Source organism: Narcine bancroftii, chromosome 8 (genome assembly GCF_036971445.1).
Source record: "Narcine bancroftii isolate sNarBan1 chromosome 8, sNarBan1.hap1, whole genome shotgun sequence".
Classification (NCBI taxonomy): domain Eukaryota; kingdom Metazoa; phylum Chordata; class Chondrichthyes; order Torpediniformes; family Narcinidae; genus Narcine; species Narcine bancroftii.
Window position 1 is genome coordinate 38,649,279 of NC_091476.1, and position 20,974 is coordinate 38,670,252.

At 40.4% G+C, this 20,974-nt stretch overlaps 1 protein-coding gene across 1 annotated transcript in view; it reads right to left on the minus strand.

The window, feature by feature from the left end:
• The window catches only part of il1rapl2 (interleukin 1 receptor accessory protein-like 2), a 390,498-nt gene that overhangs the window by 224,405 nt on the left and 145,119 nt on the right, over positions 1-20,974 (minus strand). Inside the window, exon 5 of the mRNA XM_069896180.1 lies at positions 14,691-14,765. Within this exon, the coding sequence (XP_069752281.1) occupies positions 14,691-14,765 (75 nt within the window). The remainder of the gene's footprint in view (positions 1-14,690; positions 14,766-20,974) is intronic.

The window sequence follows — 20,974 nt, forward strand, 5'->3', positions numbered from 1 at the left end:
TGAGCCAGCATCACCATTCACTGCGATTATGGCTGATCATCCACAATCAGAACCCCGTTCCTGCCTTCTCCCCATATTCCTTGACTCCACTATATTTAAGAGCTCGTCTAACTCTTTCTTGAAAGCATCCAGAGAATTATCCTCCACTGTCTTCTGAAGCAGAGCGTTCCACAGATCCACAACTCTCTGGATGATAAAAAGTTTTTCCTTAACTCTGTTCTAAATGGCCTATCCTTTATTAAACTATGTCCTCTGGTTCTGGACTCCCCCAACATCAGGAACATGTTTCCTGCCTCTAGCATGTCCAAACCCTTAATATATGTTTCAGTCAGATCCCTTCTCATCCTTCTAAATTCCAATGTATACAGGCCCAGTCGCTCCAATCTTTCAACATATGACAGTCCCACCATCCTGGGAATTAACATTGTGAACTTATGCTGCACTCCCTCAATAGCGAGAATGTCCTTCCTCAAATTTGGAGACTAAAACTGCATACAATACTTCAGCTATGGTCTCACCAGGGACTTGCCCAACTGCAGAAGGACCTCTTTGCTCCCCTTGTTAAGAAGGCTAACATGCCATTGGGTTTCTTCACTGCCTGCTATACCTGCATGCTTTCTTTCAGTGACTGATGAACAAGGACACCTAGATCTCATTGTACTTTCCCTTTTCCTAATTTGATGCCATTCAGATAATAATCTGAATTCCTGTTCGTGCCACCAGAGTGGATAACTTCATATTTATCCACATTAAACTACATCTACCATGTATCTGTATCTCCCACCCTGCATTCTCATATTCTCATAATATTTTCCTTACATTTCACACTGCCACCCAGCATTGAGTCATCCATAAATTTGCTAATGTTACTTTTAATCCCTTTATCTAAATCATTAATATATATTGTAAATAGCTGCAGTCCCAGCTGTGAGCCTTGCGGCAACCCACTAGTCACTGCTTGCCATTATGAAAGGGACTTGTTAATCCCTTCTTTTTGTTTCTTGACTGCCAACCAATTTTCTATCCATGTCATTACCCTATCCTCAATACCATATGCTCTAATTTTGCCCACCAATCTCCTACATGGGACCTTATCAAAGGCTTTCTGAAAGTCCAGATACATTACATCCACTGGCTCTCCCTTGTCCATTTTCACAGTTATATCCACAAAAAATTCCAGAAGATTAGTCAAGCATGATTTCCCCTTCATAAATCCATACTGACTCGGACCATTGCTGTTACTGCTATCCAAATGTGCCACTATTTCATCTTTAATAATTGTCTCCAGCTTCTTCCCCACCACTGATGTCAGGCTAAATAACTGGTTTATAATTTCCTTAAAAAAAAGGTGAATGAAGTCAGGAGTTGAGGGAGATTGGAAGTGGGTAAGTTAAGCATCCAAAGATGAAGCATAGGGAAGGGGTCTATATGTGCCTGCTCAGAAGACTAAAACCTTTTGAGGGCTTGGGGAAGGGGCACTAGGTAGAATATCATAAAGGTGGAGAATATAGAAATGGGGAAGGTTGAACCAGGGAACAAACAAAATAAAGGAAGAGGTGTGAAGGATTGGAAGTGAGTTTTTAAGATGCACAAAAGTGTTGGAAAAATCCAGCAGGTCACACAGCATCCATGGAAAGCGATTGGCAGTCAACATTTCGGACCTGAGGCCTTCCTCAGGGATGCAAAGATCAGGCAAACACCCAAATAAGAAGATGGGGGGGGCGCGGGGTGGAAGAACAGGCTTACAGGTGATAGGTGTTAGATGGGAGGGGCAAAGTAGGAAAGGATCTAAGCGGTAATAGGTGGAGGGCGCAGAGATGGGAGGAAGGATGGGAAGGGGTTAGGGAGCTGGAGGAAGGGAATCAAAGGAAAGGGAAGGGAGGGGTGAGCTACCATAAAATGGAGAAGATATTGATACCATCTTGTTGGACTCTCCTGTGATAGAATAAAAGGTGTTGTTCCTCCAATTTACATGTGGTCTCAACTACAAGTGATAGGTGAATGTCCATAGGAGGATGAAGATACAGGTGGCAGAAGACTGCCAGAGGGAGGGGAAAATACGGGTGCTAGGTGAATGTTGGAGGGAGGGGAAAGTTACAGGTGATTGATGAATGTCAGTGGGGGAGGGGGGGGAGATACAGGTGATTGGTAATTGCTAGAGGGGAAAGAGGTGAATGCCAGAGGGAGGGGAAAATACAGGTGATAGGTGAATGGCGGAGGCAGGGGAAGATGTAGGTGATAGGTAAATGATTGTGGGAGAATAAAGATTTGAACTTCTTTTTGCACCTTTCCAAGCAGTCCAAGAGTGTTTACCAAGTACCCCATCACATGACTGTCAGGAGACCCTGAAGTTGCTCCTTACTCAAGTACACTCTGCACTGAAGCCCCTATTGCGATGCTTGCATTCGACGGCTAACTCCCATCACTCGCCCTCTGTCACCTCAGTCTGGGCCCATCAAACCTAGCTTCCACAATGGCCCATTGTGCACATTTACCGATGTTACCTCTTTCTGTTGTGACTGACGTCAGGCAGCACTGGTAGAGCCACCTTCCCAATCTGAGTTCCAGCATTGCCTGAGTTTGCACGCACTCTCCATGACCACATGAACTTCCTCCAGGGGCTCTGTTATCAATAATACCATCAGGTATTGGGGGTAATCGAGGCCATTTGGTGCATCAAATCTGCTCTGCCATTCAAATCATGGCTGATGCATTTTTCCCTATCAATCCCATTCTTCTGCCTTCTGCTCATAATATTCACGTTTGCAATTCAAGAATCTATCAAGCTACCCCAATGACTTGGCTTCCACAGCCACCTGCAGCAAAGAATTCCACAGATTCACCACCCTCTGGGCTGAAGAAATGTCTCCTCATCTCTCTTCTAACTGGAGGTCCGTTTATTCTGAGATTGTGCCCTTTGTTCTCACACTCTCTCACCACTGGAAAAATCTTCTCTAATTCCACTCCATCCAGCCCTTTCAACACTGTTTCAATGAAATTCCTCCTCATCCTTCTAAAGTCCAGCGAGTATAAGCACAGAGCCATCAAACGCTCCACACACATTAACACTCTCATCCCTGGGATCATTCCCGTAAACCTCCTCTGGACCCTCTCCAATGTCAGCACACCCTTCCTTAGATATGGGGCCGATAACAGGGCAAACACCAGAAGACATAAGTACAAAGTTAAAGGAGGGAAGTTTAGGGGAGATATCAGGTGGGTTTTTTTTAACACAGAGAGTTGTGGGTGCCTGGAATGTCTTGCCAGTGATGGTGGTGAAGGCTCAAACATTGGGGGCATTTAAGAGACTCTCAGACAGACACATGGATGAAAGAAAAATAGAGGGTTATGGGGGCGGGAGGTTTAGTTTTTTTGTGTGTGTAAGAAATAAATTGGTCTGCACAACATTGAGGGCCAAAGGGTCTGTCCTGAGCTGTATTGTTCTATGTTCTATAACTGCTCACACACTTTCCTCCCACCACCCAAGGATGTGATGGTTGGTCAGTTAGATGGCCACTGTAAATAGCCTTGTGGGTGAGAGGCAAAATTTGGGTTATTGATGGGAACGTGGGAAGAATAAAATAGGATCAGTGTGCATTAGATTAAATGAGTGCTTGATCATAGATTCAGTCTCAGTCGGCTGAAGAAAAATGTGTATGTTGACTATTATTATGAGCTCTTCTACCTTCAAGAATAAAATTGGAACAGTGCAGAGATTTACTAAGATGCTGTCGGGACTTGAGGAACTGAGTTACAGGGAAAGGTTGAACATTATTCCCTGAAGCGTAGAAGAATGAGGGGAGATTTTATAGAGGTGTACAAATTATGATGAGTATAGATAGAGTAAATGCAAGCAGACTTTTTCCATTGATGTTAGGTGAGATACAACCAGAGGGCATGGGTTAAAGGTGAAAGGGGAAAGGTTTAGAGGGAACACCTGGGGGAATTTCTTCACACAGATAGTAGTGGGAGTGGGGAACGAGGAGCCAGCTAACGTTGTGAATGCAGACTCAGTTTTAACATTTAAGAAAAATTTGGACAGGTACATGGATGGGAGGGGTATGGATGGATATAGAATGGGTGCAGGTCACAGGACTAAATAGAATAATATTGCGTCACAAACTCACGGGGTCAAAAGGTCTGCTTTTTGTACTGAAATAGAAAATCAACCCAACTTTTGCATCTTCACAAAGCTGAAAGACTATAGAACTGTAGTCATCCCTTCTCTCCTATATGGATGATATGAGACCTAGACTCTCTACCGATGTCCTATCAAACAACTGGAGAAATTCCACATGCACATCCTCTGTTCCATCCTTGGCATCAGTTGGCAAGATCATGTCTCCAACCTGGAGGTCTTGGGTCATGCGAAGTCTACCAGTGTTGAGTCCCTGATCATCAGAGCTCAGATGCGGTGGGTGGGACACATCATCAGCCTTTCCAGCTGCTCTAAGGTGAATAGAGAACCAGAAGGAGACCTTTTGGTTGTCCACACAAGGGCTATAAAGATGCTGTGAATAAAACCTGATGCTACTGTGACATCCTGCCAAAAGAATTACAAGCTGTGGCTGCAGACAGATCCAATTGGCGAGCCCTGTGCGATGAAGCCTACACCAGTTTTGAAGACAGGAGCTGCCAAAAACCTGATGGAAAACTGTGAACGGCGCCATAAAGCAGCAGCCACAGTTATAACAACAACAGACTTCCAGTGCCCACATTGTGCGAGACTTTGCGCTTCCAGACTGGGGCTGAAAAGTCACCTTCATGTTCACAGATGTCTTCTTTGAACCGAAGGACTACCAATAAATGTTGTACGGTTCAAAGGTTCAACATATCAACGTGTATATTATTCGAACAAATTTGGGAACCCTACATAAAATATGCCGGAGAATGCCGACCACGAACCTCCATCTCTTAAAATGACCTAATTATGAGCAGAATAAGATTTGTGTGTGAAAGTGGACGATATGATATTTTTGTTTTTTTGTTATTTCTTTGTTTTATGTGTTTGATTATTTATTGGTTTTTAAAGGGGGTGGAGAGCGGGAGAGGGAAGAAAGAGGGGAAAAGGGGGGGAAAGAAAATCTCACTATGTATATATTGACGATGGTCATTTGTGGATGTTGTTATTGATATGACTCATTGTGCAAGAAATTTAAAAAAAATTAATGTGCAGATGGGAGCCATGGAAGAACTCAGCCCCTCCCTTCAGTATAGTTCACTTCTTTAATACTTAAAGAATAAATAAAAACAAACTATAAATATAAGCATTCTTGCTGCAAGCACAGAAGGTAATGCAACCATCGAGAGAAACATGGAGAATTAGATTGCACTTCCCTGCCACATTCTGTAGGCCAGTACTGAGGATAAAAGGTGAGCACATGAGGTAACCTTTTGAGCCAGTAATCAATGAGAAATTACACTGTCAGCACAAAATAAATATTATAAGTACTGAATGTCTATTCAGGGCATGAAAAGGTTCAGCCCCTTGCAATGTGAATAAAACATAATGAAATGGAAAGGCATTGCTCTCTCATGTTCTTGCTCTTCTAACATTTAGCTCCAAGAGTTTGAATCAATGCAAATATTTATTACCAATTTTGTCAATAACATCTTGAAATCTGCTTTGAAGTTCTAAGGAGCTAGTAGACTCTTTTGAATTGATCTAACTGTGCACTAGTTTTACAATGCAGGGCTATTTCACCACTACAGTTGATCAAAGGAAGGTTGAGAATCACTGCTTTAGACAAATTGTTACTGAATCTTTTGCTTAAGAAAAATTGTCATTGGCCCATTTCCTTTGGAGTTATGAAACCATGCACATAATGAGTCAATTAGGTATGATTAAAAGAGTGGTTTTCAAACTTTTTTATTTCCACCAACATTCCATCTTAAGCAATCCCTTACTAATCACACAGCACCAATGGCATAAGGAATACTTAAAGTGGTATGTGAGTGGAAAGAAAGAGGTTGAGAACCACTGGTGTATATAGAATTGAATGTAACAATGCACATTGACGAGAATGTAAGGATAGGGAACTGAGGGTGGGAACAGACTTTGAATGGTTTTCCCTTTGTAAATAATTAATTGTGAATAAAGTCTATATTTGGCGAAAAAAAAATCCTTTTTTTTTCCCCACTGATGCTGCTCAACCTGCTGAGTTCCTCCATCAGATTATGTGTTACCTTGGAATAATTCAAGACTGAAATAGAGCAAAAATCTTATATTTATATACTACCGACTGTTTCATCTTGTATTCGAGTGTGTGAGTTCTTAGATAACACATGGATGAAGGAAAAGGTTCTTTAAAGCAGTTGTAAACAACACTATGAGGCATGCAATGAGGCTACAAGCCTCCATTACAGATCTTGCATACTGATGTCTGCTCTGTGTCAGCCTCCTGCTGGCAGCCAAGTCGAATCAAATGGGAACTATAATCCTTAAGGCATTGCTAGTTGCATTGCAACCATGATCATTACACTGACAAGTTTGATTTTCACTTTAGTGACAATAAAAGGAGATTTTGAACCAGATGAAGACTGGTTATCCAACTTTTCCTTTTCAGAATATTTGGGAGGGGATTCCTTGAAGGAAGAATAATTGTGGCACATCATGCCACCTCAGGAAACCTTTGGAATTTAATAATGCCACATAAAGTGAGTGATGTTTCCGCTGATTCCAATTGCAAATTATGGTTAGCCAATTAAAACTGTGTTTGCCTTGGGTCTGTTAAGGTCACTTACAAATAAAAACCTTGCCTTCCTTAGGGATATGGTGAAAGCAAATAAATTTAATCTTGCACTTTCTTTCAATTCCAAAGTGAAAGGCCAACATCATGTAGGTCATTGCTTTCAGAAACAAATCCTCCAAAAGCATTCTTAAATTATATTGGTGGTGCCATTCAACAAACCTAACAATTAGAACATCAATCAATAAATACTCAGATAACTGTTTTACAGACTCCAAACATGATCAAAAGCTTAGAAGCTCTCTTATACCTACACCAATGAAGCAATTAAACATACAGTACTCACAAACACCTGAGAAGCCAAATGTCTCAAATATTATAGTGCCCTGATATGAAAAGTACTGTAATTTCTACATGGTCAAAACAAAATAAAAATAACCTTGAATAAAATCTGGAATGTGCACTTTAATTATATGTGAATTGTTTGATTAAAAATTTAAAATTGTGGAGCATGGGCAAATAAAGGAAAAAAGTGCCTTCATCTGAAACACCATGGAGGGCACAGTATTTGTCCAGTTTTATCCATCTTTGAGCCCAAATTAAGGTTAAAGTCCCCTCCTATCAGTATATTCCCCTGTGTATCTACAATCTTCAAAAAGATATCTTGCATAAACTTTTGATCCTCTTCATTAGGTGCTTATACATTGAGCAAATTCCAAAATTCTGAATATATCTGACACTTTATCATTACATACCTCCCTGCTGGATCTGTTATTTCCTCTTCTATTTTGAGTGGTACATTTTTATTGATTAATATAGCTACTCCTCTGGCTTTTGAGTTATATGATGCTGCCGTTACATGCCCTACCCAATATCTCCTTAATTTCTTGTGTTCCATTTCAGTTAGATGTGTTTCCTGCATGAATGTGATATCAATTTTTTCTTCTTTCAGTAAATTTAATAGCCTCTTCCTTTTGATTTGGTTATGTATTCCATTAATATTTATAGTCATATAGTTCAACATGGCCATCTCATACTTTGTTTACATCTCATTTCCGCTTCCTCGCCACCACCTTTCCCCTTTTCCCCATTTACATTTCTCAGTTTTATTTTTTTGAACACACTCCTAAAACATAAAGTATTTCCACCATTCCCACATCTAAAATTCCCTTAACCCCAAATATCCCCCCCATCTCTGAGTTGCACCTGTCCTTTGCTGGGCAACCACAACTCCCTCTCCATTTGGATTGCAAACCCGCTCTCAAGTGGATTTCACAGTGACTGTTATTCTCTCCCACCCAACCCTCTCCAGAAAATACTTTTATCTTCACAAATAACAAAGATCACACTTTTTTTCCCCCTTACTTCCTTTCTTCCCTTTTCTTTCCTTCCTTTAGTTCTTATTTATACATTATTTTTTCTTCTTTATATGTAGTTTGTCATCGTTCTTTGTTCTTGTTACATCTCTTCATCTCTCTTTCTGTCTTGCAGGCGTTCTGCAAATTCTCGTGCTTTCTCCAGATCCGAGAACAGTCTGTTTTGCTGCCCTGGAGTAACTATTTTAAGCACCGCTGGATATCTTAACATAAATTTATAGCCTTTCTTCCATAGGATCGATTTTGCTGCGTTAAACTCCTTCCCTCTTCTTCAGGAGCTCAAAACTTGTGTCTGGGTAGAAAAAAATTTTTTGACCTTTGTATTCCAATGTTTTCATTGCCTTCTCCAATATATTTTTTCTTGTCGTATATATCAGGAATTTTACTAAAATGGATCTTGGTTTATGTTGTGACTGTGGTTTCGCGGCTAATGTTCTGTGTGCCCTTTCTATTTCCATTTCCTCCTTCATTTCTGGCATTCCCAGGACCTTTGGGATCCATTCTTTTATAAATTCTTTCATATCTTTGCCGCCTTCATCTTCCTTAAGGCCCACTATCTTTATATTGTTTCTCCTACTATAGTTTTCCATTATATCCATCTTCTGAGCTAACAACTCCTGTGTTTCTTAAACTTTTTTATCACTTTCTTCCAATTTTCTTTTTAAGACGTTCACTTCCATTTCTACCGCCATTACACGATCTTCCACATTTTCTAATCTTTTCCCTACATCTGTTATGACCAGCTCTATTCTACTCATTTCTTCCTCTGTACTTTAAATTTTTCTTTTTATTTCACTAAATTCTAGTGTCAGCCATTCTCTTAATGCTTTCATATGTTCTTGAATTTTTTTTTAATCTATGTACTGTCCATTCATTTTACCTCCTATTCCTCTGTGCAGAGCTTCTTCTTCTTCTTCTTCTTCTTCTTCTTCTTCTTCTTCTTCTTCTTCTTCTTCTTCTTCTTCTTCTTCTTCTTCTTCTTCTGTGTCTGCTCTTGGGTTTGTGTTCTCTATTTCTCTTCCTTGTATCTGTGTCTCTTCTGACTTTCTTGTTGAGTTGCTTGTCTCAGTTTGTTGGGTATTATTTTTTTTCCATGTTGTTTTGATGTTGGTCCTCTTCTTCTGTTGTGTCTCTAGTTTCCTTTTTTCATTCTCACCCCTCCCGTTCCCGTTACTTTCTTTATCTTCCTGCTGGGAGCCCTGCTGTTGGGTTTCTCTCAGCTGTTCGTGCTGTGGAGTTTCACTCCACAGCTGGTCCCCCCCTCCCATCAGTGCTGTCTTTGTCATGCGTGGTTGTGCACCTCTTTTTGGCTCCGTGAGCCATCTTTGCAGTCTTGCATTCGATGGGTTGCGACCCTACGGGGTCTCCACTGACCTTGGAGATTGGGCTCCTCTTTCCACGGTGGGTTGCTGCTTTTTCGTACCGGTAAGGCCTTCACTTTTCTCTTCTGGCATCTTTCTTTCTTCTTTTCTTCCCGTTGTTTTTGGCTTTTCTTTTTTAGGTGCCATTTTCTCCACACCATTATTTTTTATTTGTTGTGATTTGTGTGTCTGGGGCTTTGTTTTTTCTTCACTATTTTCCTTCTTTTCTGGAGAGGGCTGGTATTCTCCTACTGGCCACTACTCCATCACGTGACTCCTCCAAGGGCACAGTATTTGTCATTCACTTACAATTGCTGTTTTTTTTTAAGATTGTTAGAACACTAAAAATATCTTTTTTTTTCCTTTTAAAGTCTGGCTGAGTTTATCACTGAGATACTCATGCAAATCTCTGAGGTTTCAGAGCCTAAATATCTCTGGCTGGCCTGACTGGGTCTCTTGGAAACAGCGATGGGAGGATCTTAGAGCGAAATAGTCAAATATCTGGGAAATTCCAGCATTAATTCCTGGATGTGCTTGGGGAACTTGAAGTTTCTGACCACTAATGACACAAATGTAATGAGGGGAAAGGACAATGCTGGAATTAGAACTGCCTCAGTTTCGAGTTCTGGATTGGTTCCTGCTTTCATGACAAGGTACATCGAGCACTTTATAAGAATCAGCAAAATGTGACCATTAAGAGTAGGAGTAGACCAGAAGTTTGCAGATGCTGGAGAACCCGAGTAATCCACCAATGTGCTAGAGGAACTCGGTAGGTCAGGGCATCCAGGGAAAGGCCGGGATTCCATTGACTACTGACGAAGGCCTCAGGCCCAAATCATTGACTGTCCATCACTTACCCTGCTGAGTTTCTCCAACATTTTTTGAGAGGGTAGACCAGGATGCAATTAGACAGGGCACTGGTAGGATTACACCTGGATAGGGAGCAACCAATGTTGACCTGTTGGATCCTGAGGATGAGGATTGTGGTCTAAGAGATGGAGTGGAATGGGACTGTCTTTCCTATACTATGAAAATGAGAGGTGGAGTCATATAATTCATAGATTTTAGAGATGCTGAGAACCAGGAGATGGTGGAACCAAGGAACACAATCACAGGATAATGGGCCTGCATAAAAAGAGATTTCTTCACTTAACATTTGGGAGTTTATGGAATTCTTCATTCACTTTGTGGACAGGAAGATGAATGGGGCACATTTTCTGCCATAATCTTATTGAATACTGGAGAAGACTCAATGAGCCAAGTTTCTTGTGAGGTCTTGGGATCCCAAGAAATTAGAATTTTTTGGGGGGGGGGCTGGAAAGTTGTACAAAATTGCTCTGTTCTCTTTTCTCCACCTTCAACCCAACAAAAGAGCTAGCTGACGTATCTATCTCTCAACCCTATTCCCCTTCCTTCAACTCATAACCTTTGACACCCTTAGTCATCAAGTACTTACCAACCTGTACTTTTCATGGTTAGCACATCACTGTTGCAGCACCGGCAATTAAGACTAGGGTTTGAATCCCGCACTGTCTGTGAGGAGTTTGTACATTCTCCCTGTGTTTGCATGGGTTTTTCCCCGGGAGCTCTGCTTTCCTCCCACAGTTCAAAACATAATGGGGGCTGTTGGTTAATTGGGTGTAACTGGGTGTCACAGGTTGGAGGGCTGAAATGGCCTGTTACCGTGCTGTATGTCTAAAGTAAAAAAAAACATTTAAAATTTAACATATCCAATGACTTGGTCTCCACAACAGCCTGTAGCAACGGATTCCTCAGATTCACTGCCCTCCTCATCTCTGTTGTAAAGGGATGTCCTTTTATTCTGAGGCTATGCCCTCTACTCCTAAACTCTCTCACTGAAGAAAAGGCTAATTGATCTATGAACATATTTCTGGGCATCCAGTATGGAGTTTGGTCATGTTGGTTGTACCCTTCCCCCACACATTAGGTGAGAGCCCAAAATGATTTGAGGAGTGCATCTGCTTTCTGTTAGTAGGGTTAGCGTTAGAGTGGTCTGGAGAAACACCATTTCATTTTGGTTGTACATGTATAGTCAGATAATAAAAAATTTGAACTTACAAGATTATGCCACAATGAAAATTCATAAACAGTCTGAGTGATCCTAGTTACTTTCTCCTGGGGTTTGCTGCAGACCACAAAGTAAAAATTCAAATTCAAGGAAACACAAGCTTAAAGAACTCTGGGATGACCTGCCACTGTGAATATTTACTTATTTGGAAAAACATACAAATTGCTGGTGGAAAAATCAACCTGTTCACACTGCATTCATGGACATTCTGGGCCGAAAATCTTTCATCTGGGATGTAGGTGGGTTTCAGCCTGAAACCTCTGTGGCTTCCGCAGGTGGTACCTGGCCTGCTAAATTTCTCCATCATTTTGCATGTTGCTCCAGTTTTCCAAAGACTCTTCTTTATCTCCATTTATTTATCTATCCTTTCATATCTATCTCTTTTCAGTTTCATTGCATATCATGGTGATGTTGTTTATACTATTGTAGTTACTGTATGTTACATTATGGTGTGGCTACAGCAAGTTAGACTTTTGATGTATCTCTATAACGTGCTTTGGTCGAGAACAATAAACTCTCACAATCATACTCAACTGCATAAACATAATGGAAAATTAACAGTAGCCATAAAAAATGCTAAATTTATAAAATTTTAAGCAAAATAAAAACAATTTAAATTTACGTATCATTAAAAACAAAATCAATCAAATAAAAAGATAAAGGTGTTAAGATGAGAAATCCAGAGCATATCAGGCAAATCCCCAGTGAAATATTGTCATTAAAAACTTTAAACACCTATATATTTCCACATTAAATTTCTTTTTTTCTGATGTGATGAATTACTGAATGCCAAGATCATACAAACACACACATTAAAAATAGGTTGAATTGCAAAGTGAAACGAGGATATATTTTAGGAGGGGAAATGCTACAAATTTATCGTATTGAGCTGTGAATTTTCATTGATATCGATTAAACTACTTATTCCCTCCCATTTTCTTGTGATTTTATTGGCCCATGAGAATCTTCAGCCACAGCTCTCTTAATTGCTTCATGGCAATCCGCCAACCATTTGTATATTAGTCACATGATCATCATGGACAGATTTTCATTCTCAGGTTCTGCAAGTAAATTACTGTTCGAGTTTCCCTCCCCTTCCACCAAAGTCTCTCTTCCTTAGCCACTGTTCCTTCCTCTTAGTCAATCCAACTGAGGTTCATTCTCTCAGTTGACTCAAAAAGAACAAAGGTCATGCCACCATCAGCCATTGCACATGAGTTACATCACCTGCAAACAATCCAAAGCTCCCTTCCTCCAATACTATGTTGAAAACTTTCTCTTTCTAAGATGTTTCTTGTTTGTGAAACAGCTCAGAAATTCCCAATGATCAACAATTTAGCAGACAACCAGACTCTCACCCAATCCAGATGCAACGGTAGTCCATAATGTCCCAATCAAAGCATTGAACACCATAGAACTTTCATATCTGGGAGAAGAATATTCATTTCAAAACAAACTAATTAATTCATTCATTGTTATCTGTGTAGTTAGCCAACTGAAGGGCAAGCACAATATTTATCAAAAGGTTTGCTTCCTGAAAAAAAGTTGGGCACTATGATAGACAACTTCAAGATGAACACAAATATTATTTCAGATTTTATATTATCATGTAGGAAGTTTGAGAAACATTAAATTGACTTTTATTGACTTTAGCATGTTTAATCACATCATGATGTTGAGCCAAGTTCTCAGGTTGACTCCACATGTTGCACAACAAATGAGAAAAACACAGAATTTTTTTGGTCACCTATTTTACAACCAAAGTAGAGCTCATAAGCTTTCTTAATAAGTGCAGTCATGCTGTGCCTTTGAGCCATAAGCATATACTCACCACACATGTAACAGAATACATCACAACAGAGAATTCCATATTCAAGGAGAAATGTCTGCCATCCACTCTCAGGCACCTTCTTCTCCACATTAGTTTATTTATTCCATTGTTATTGACACTGGTGATCCCCACTTTGGATTTGCCCCCATAAAACACTGGTCAAATGAAGACTTTTCTTCTTGAACACTTTTGAGTGTATTTTATGAACTTTGAGCTGTTGATCTCAAAATCACCTGAAAAATGTCTTATCAATACCGTTTTTCAGATGTAACCAAATTTTGTGATATCCTATCATATTTGAAGTTTACTGTTGTGACATTGACAAGTCATTTCTGCCATATTGAATCTGAAGACAATAAATGCCATTGTTAAGCACACTCACTGTGCTATTGCCTGAAGAACATGTCCATCAACATGTGTTCAATCTATATTAATGTAATGCACAGCATCTGTATATGTGACTTGCTTTTATAGCCTGTCTGCATCTATCCTTACTAAGCATGCCCAGGCCTATGACAACAATGGCATAGCATCTGTACTAAGCTCATGCCCAGGCATGCTTGGATTGGCCATAACAGTTTGTGGGCAATAAACTAGTAAACTTAAAATATGACAGGATATTACAAAAATTTGTTACATCTGAAAAACAGTATTGATAAGAAATTTTTCAGGTGATTTTGAGATCAACAGCCCAAAGTCCATAAAATACACTCAAAAGTGTTCAAGAAGAAAAGTCTTCATTGACCAGTGTTTTATGGGGGCTAATCCACAGTGGGGATCACCAGTGTCAATAACAATGGAATAAATAAACTAATGTGGAGAAGAGGATGCCTGAGAGTGGATGGCAGGCAGTTCTCCTTGAATGTGGAATTCTCTGTTGAGTATCTGCTTCATCCGTTATCCATTTCTCCCCTTGCCTTCTCCTTCTGCCTCACATATTTTTGAATGCCAACTCAGCACTGCTTGTCCTGGAGCTGAAATTTTAACATTCCCTAAACACAGAACTATGGTCCACCAGGTTCAAATTAAAACAAATAACTCACCATTCATTTAAAAAAAAACTTTTTTTTTCAACTGTAATATTTTCAGAAATTGTGGCTTAAAGGGGTTGCCAACTTTGGAAAGCTTGACTGGCTGAGCTAGGAGTAATGGATCCTGTGTAATCATAGCTCACATTCATCATTTTAGCCTTTTCTGCCAGCTGCATACTGGGGGTCAAGAGGGGGACACATGAATCAATGAAGGAGTGGGAAGAAATTATAATTATATTGTCCAAAACAGGAGGAGCGACATTGGTTCTAAAAGTACTGATGCTAAGGTTGAGTTCCTCAGGAAGCTACTCACCCAACTGGACGTCAATAACATTCTGTTGGTTTTCAAGAGGGTCCAGCAACTCAGGTAGTTTGTCTGTGAGTACAGCTGAAAGATAAAAGAATGTCAAAGTTGATTACAATGTGCTACCTACACTGTGTCATTTCCCATGTTGGGAGAGTCAAACTCTAGTATAAAAGAGCACAAATTCAGGATTGAAGGGATGTGCTTAGAGAAGAAATGCTCCATGAATTTCTTCAGACAGAGGGTGGAAAATCTGTGGATTTGTTGCCATAGGCAGATGTGAAGGCCAGGACATTGGGTGCGTTGAGGCAGAGATTGATAGGTTCTTGTTTAGCCAGGGCATCAAAGATTATGGGGAGAAGGCCAGGCAGTGGGACTTAGTGGGAAAATCCCACATGATTAAATGGCAGGCTCGATGGGTTGAATAGCCTATTTCTGCACCTACAGTATGTCTTATGGTCCTATAGGTATACAAAAAAAATTAGCTTAATTGAATTGTATTGCACTGTTTCATGTGCCTGACGTATACCTGCTATGTTTCACCAAATATAATAAATAACTGATCTGATCCAGGCAACGAAGAGGGGTGTGGAAGGTTGGAGGGAGAAAGGCAGAGGTCAACATAAGGCCAAATTAGTACTCTCTTCCAATTAACTTGGCTGATTAGACTTGCCCCTTGACCGGTGGTGGAGTTTGGAATCCACATAGCTTGACATGGCTTAAAATCTGTTGCCTATCAGGCAACTTATAGGAAACCCCTTGCTTGGACTGACATGAATAATTGCCTGGATTCGGATTGAGAGAAAGGAAATGTGGATGGGCAAGCAAAGATATGCTGGAAGAACTTAGTTCAGCATCTATGGACAGAAGTGGTCAATCAATGTTTTTGATCTCACCCCTTTATGGACACTTCTACTTATGAATGCTGTCTGACCTTTTGAAACTACCAGTTGCTTGAATTCCAGATACCAGGGATTTTACTGTACATATACAACCTGATGAAACAGCAAAGCTCCAGACCATAGTACACACACACATACAAAACAGCATAGCTACACACAAATTATACGCATACATAGCGATCCAAGATAAATGTACAGGGTACATGAAAATAGGCTCATTCCGTGCCAGTGCAAAGTGATCTGTTCCTTCACAGAGTGTAAGATTATAACCAATGGGTTCTGGTTTTTCTGTTTCAGTCATTGCTTGAAGTTCACACTCTCTTTCATCAGCCGAGAATCACTTAATTCACTGGAGTTAGATAGGAGACTGCAGATGCAGAATCCTGAAGCTAAACACAATCTGCTGGAGGAACTTAGCAGTTTGAGCAGCAAGAGTGGGAGAGGAAGAATGGTCGATGCTTCAACTCAAAATATTGATCATTTTCCCTCCCACTCTGATGCTGCTTCACCTACTGAGTCTCTCCAGCAGAATTTATTCACTCAGTTATTGTGACCTTACATTTATAAAAAGATTGCTACCATATCTTATTGATTCCTTTTAAGACAAATGCACTAAAAATGAAACACTTGGAGAATTCAACAACCCCATCATTAAGACTTTGTTCAGCATAATATTCAGTGCAAACCTCTGAGAAGCATGTAGTTGGAAATTACAATTACAAAAATTCATCTAAATAAACATCGTCTACTACTTGATCAAACAAGAGATTTATATTTTAAAAAAACACAGCTCAGAAACATTGGTATTCTTCAATGTCATATGTCATAATGAGATAAGAAAGCCTGTCTGACTCTCCAGTTCATTACAAACGGAGTTGCTGCACACTGCTGGAGGCTTAATTTGGAAACAAGATTAAATTGAGGTTTCAGTTCCATGCGAAAGTTTGCACTGGAGAATTTTGTGGAAAACCAAACAGGTGAGATTCCCCAGCAATAATTCAATCATGGCGACTCTTTGTTTGTTTTATTTCAGATAAAAGTTAAATATATCATGTATATTACATTTTTAATGTATTATTTGACAAGAGGTGGGAAATTTCTACAGGAGCACTGTGGAGACCATTCTGTTCGTTGCATCACTGTGGAGACCATTCTGTTCATTGCATCACTGTGGAGGTGCCAGAGTTGTTAAACTAGGCCAGCGACATCTTGGGCACCAGCCTTCATTCTATCGAGGACATTTATAAGAGGTGGTGTCTTAAATAAGCAGTGTCTATCTTCAAAGACCCCCACCAGCCAGCCCATTCCCTCTTCACACTGCTACCATCGGGAAGGAGGTCCAGCAGCCTGAAGAAAAACACCCAATGGCAGAAGGACAGTTTTTTCCCCTCTGCCATCAGATTTCTGATTGGACAATGAAGTACAGACACTACCTCATTTTCTCCTATTTTCTTGCACAATTTATTCATTTTGAAGTGTAACATAGCAATATTTGCACTGTGTCGCTGCCGGAGAACAACAAATGGGGTGTCATGTTCATAACAATAAATTCTGATTCTGAACCCTGAACTGCTTATGGAGTCAGACAGCATGAAATTAGGTCATTTGGCCCACTACATCCACGATCTGACTTCCAGCACTTGATCTGTAACCTCTTTGCCAAGGCAATTCAATGATGTCGTTATCCTTCATCAGAACAATTATCTTCTCACTTCTCCTGTTCCAATGAAAGGTCACTACTGAAATTGTAGCACAATTTCTCTCTCTTCCATAGGTTGCCTGACCTTGTGAATCTCTGGTATCCAGGACCTATGGGGATTGGTAGATGCTGGATATATGAATTTTCCATTTCCTTGAGATTCACCCTCACAATGTCAAACTCATATACCTGCATTAAGAATAAACAATTGAAAAGATAAAAGACAGTGCAAAATGTAAACTATTTTGAAATAAAATAAGTACTGTAGTTCTTAATTATGTTAAGTTCACTTTATTCAGTTAATTCCTGTAATTTACAAAATTTAAATTTGACCCTAGTCACTGGCACTGTAACAGCATTGTATTAATCCTTATAACCGTGCCACCATTATAATTAACCCCCATCCCCCGAGTTTACAGAGAAAAGCCATGATAATATACTAATAAAGACTCATTAAATAGAGATAAGGAGATACTTGAAGAGAGTCACCCCAACAACGAGTGGTAGCAACCATCTCTTCATCCTGGGTGATGCCATTTTATTCAAGCACAACTTTATTCAAACAGCTGCTACAAGCAAAGCATGACCAAGGCACTCTATTGGCTTAATACTTGCTCCCAACTTCACTAAAGGCTTATGTGTTACTTTAGAGAAGGTTTAATTTTTACAATTTTTAAACTTTTATTTATTTTTAAAATTTTTAAATTTATTTTCCTAAATTTTTGCTTTGCCAGTTGCTTGAGGTTGCTGGTGGCTTGAATTCCAGATAATATGAACTGTATTAAGATGCAAAACTTATTTCATTGTCCTGATATTGTCACATACTTGTCACATAAAATAGATGTAACATTACACAAGATCACATTTAGTCTGTCGCAAAGCAGACAAATATTCGCACCAGCAGAAATTGCCTGTCGGTCCTTACAGTCAGGGATAGAGAAGCAAAAGAGAGTCCCTTTCAGAGACATTGAGCATGCTTGGATTTGCTTCCACTGCTCCCGCAGGCTCTGCAGCCACACAGATTTCAGTCCAAACTATCGGAAACCTGAGCTCCAGATCCAAGCATCTGACACGATCACTATCAGCACTTTCTGTTTTTATTTCAATCTGTATTGGAACATTGAAACTCTGGAGAGTATCTCAATTAACCTTTTGAGCTTGTCACTTAAATGGCTGGTCACTTTATCTGTTTACTCATGGATTTAAGTTGCTCTACAAAAAGAAAGAGCAATTCTCCCCTCTATAAATGATCGCTGTTCTCACAAGTAATTTGTAAAGAGGCATTGGGGATGAATCACTCTATGTTCTTTTCTTCCTGATGGTACTTCAGACAAAATATCATTCAGTTTGGATCACTTGATTGAAAATATAATCCACAACCCACAATGCACTGCAATCCGAACAACTGACTGCTCGGAATTAAATTCACTGCAACAACAATATTGATTGAAATGCTTTCAGAACCATTTTCTTCATCATATTAAAATCTTCATTTGATTCTTTATCAGAACATTGTTAATGTTAACTTAGACATGATAAGATCACTTATCTTGACCATTGTCTGTAATGCTCACACGGCCGTAGTTATTATGGCCTTATGCTGATTCTGTGTCAGATTGGACATCCTGACGGGGTTATAAATGCACAAAATTGGGATGGGGATTACACTGGGGACAGAGAGGAGCTTTAGATCAGTGATTTAAATATCATTTTAATTTATACTTTTAAATTTTTATATTTGACACATAGCACAGTTACAGCCCTTCCGGCCCATGAGTCTGTGCCACCCACATACCTCAATAAACCTACAACCCCCGCTACGCTAAACATGCTGGCCCTAACCATGTTAGTTTGTCCAATAGTAGAAAGTCAGGAGTTCTAGTAGGACCCAAGGATGGCTTTGGGTTATTCCCAAGTGTTCAAACTGGAATTGGAGATTAAAGTTAGATGTGGATCAGGCCTTTAGATGAGCTTTGATCCAGGAGTCAGAATTAATGTAGAGCTGCAAACCTGGAGCAGTTTCTACATAAGAGCTGGGAAGAACATTGTGTGTGGAGTTGGACATTAATTTGAGTCAATGATTCATGTTGGGATTAGTCCAGATATTAGGATTCAGTGTTAGGGTAGGAAATTTGAATTCTTGTTAGAGCAGTGCCAGGTTTGGATTAGAAGACTAATGGGGGCCAGACTTGAAATGTATTCAAAGTATCATCGAGAAAGCAGCATCAAGCTCTACTTGGGATCAGGCCAGAGAGCAACAAGAAACAGGGTTTCGAAGAAAACAAAAGGCTGGACTTGTAAATGTCGGCCCGCACTGTAATAAAATAAACAGCAGAACCAATTTAGCATACAACAGTGTCTGTTATTCAGCCTTATTAACACTCCTGGCAGTGAGGGGTATAAAGAAAGAGTTCAATAACTCATTATCTACACTGATCCCCACTCAAAGTCTACAGAGATTGATCCCATTTTTATCTACCTACAAGTTTCACACGAGTTTCACCCAGCTGGTGATTCCTGTTTTTACAATATGTTCCACAATGGTGTCTGCAGACAAGCTGGCAAAAACAGCATCCCTTTGGTGTTAGTTACTAGGCCCTTTCATACCAAGCCTCCAACTGGAGGCTGGATATAAGCATGGAGGGAAAAATATAAATGTACCTTTTATGGAGCAACTCTAAAATAGTGCTCTTTCATCATATTCATGTTGAGCGGTGCCTCATAGCACCCTCCAGGGCCGATGGAGACAGGGCGACTGGTGCTGTGGCACCTTGAGTCATAAATACATGGCAAAGCAATGGCCATCTTCCCTACCCATGCAACTGTGTATTCCAGAATGGTTCTAGCTGCATTGGGGATTATGTATAGGGAAGATGGCCATTGCTCTGCTGTGTTTTGAGGTGCTGATGAGTGGCCCTGAAGTCGACGTGGCCTGGTAAGGTGTCGGAGGGGCCGGTGGGGCTGTCACAACCCACACTGGCTTCTCCCTGATGGCCCCCCCTGCCCTGATAGCTCCCGCCAGCTGACAATCCAATCAGATGCCCGACCCTGATGGCCCCTGCCTTGACAGCCCCCATGCCTGACAACCCCTGATGACCTCTGCCGGTCTCCCCTGCTTTGAAAGGATCATGGAGGGAGAGGAGTGAGTGGAGAGAGAGAAGATGGTTCGCTGGCTGGCAGCATCACCATGACATCATAAGCCCACCCCTAGCCAGCCGCTTGCAGCAGCATTACGTTCATTTGAGGCAACAGAGCACTGCGCTCTGCCATTGATCCTTCCCTGAGAGGGATTTCAGTCAGCACCTTGGAGTCAGCCAGCTTAAGGGCAGAGAATCTGCGCGTTTATAGTAAGGCTTTTTCACTGCGTGAAAGGGCCTAACATCTCACTATGGGGAAGGGAAGATCATGTTAGAAGGCAGTCACATTCTCACCTATGTTGTAAGGAAATTATATTCTCATACAATTCATTAACCCTTTGGTAAGCATATTCGGTAAACTTGTTCCTTTCGGGAGCCAGAACTTCTGCATATTTGCAATTCCAGATGTATTGAGTTACAGTGCATTTTACAGCATGGAAACAGGCTTCTTCCCACAAGCTATGAGACTGATGAATAGCATCCTGTAACCATGACAACCATCCCAAGTATTTTTCTCTATTTATTTCGATTATCTATGTGTATTATGAGTTTTTG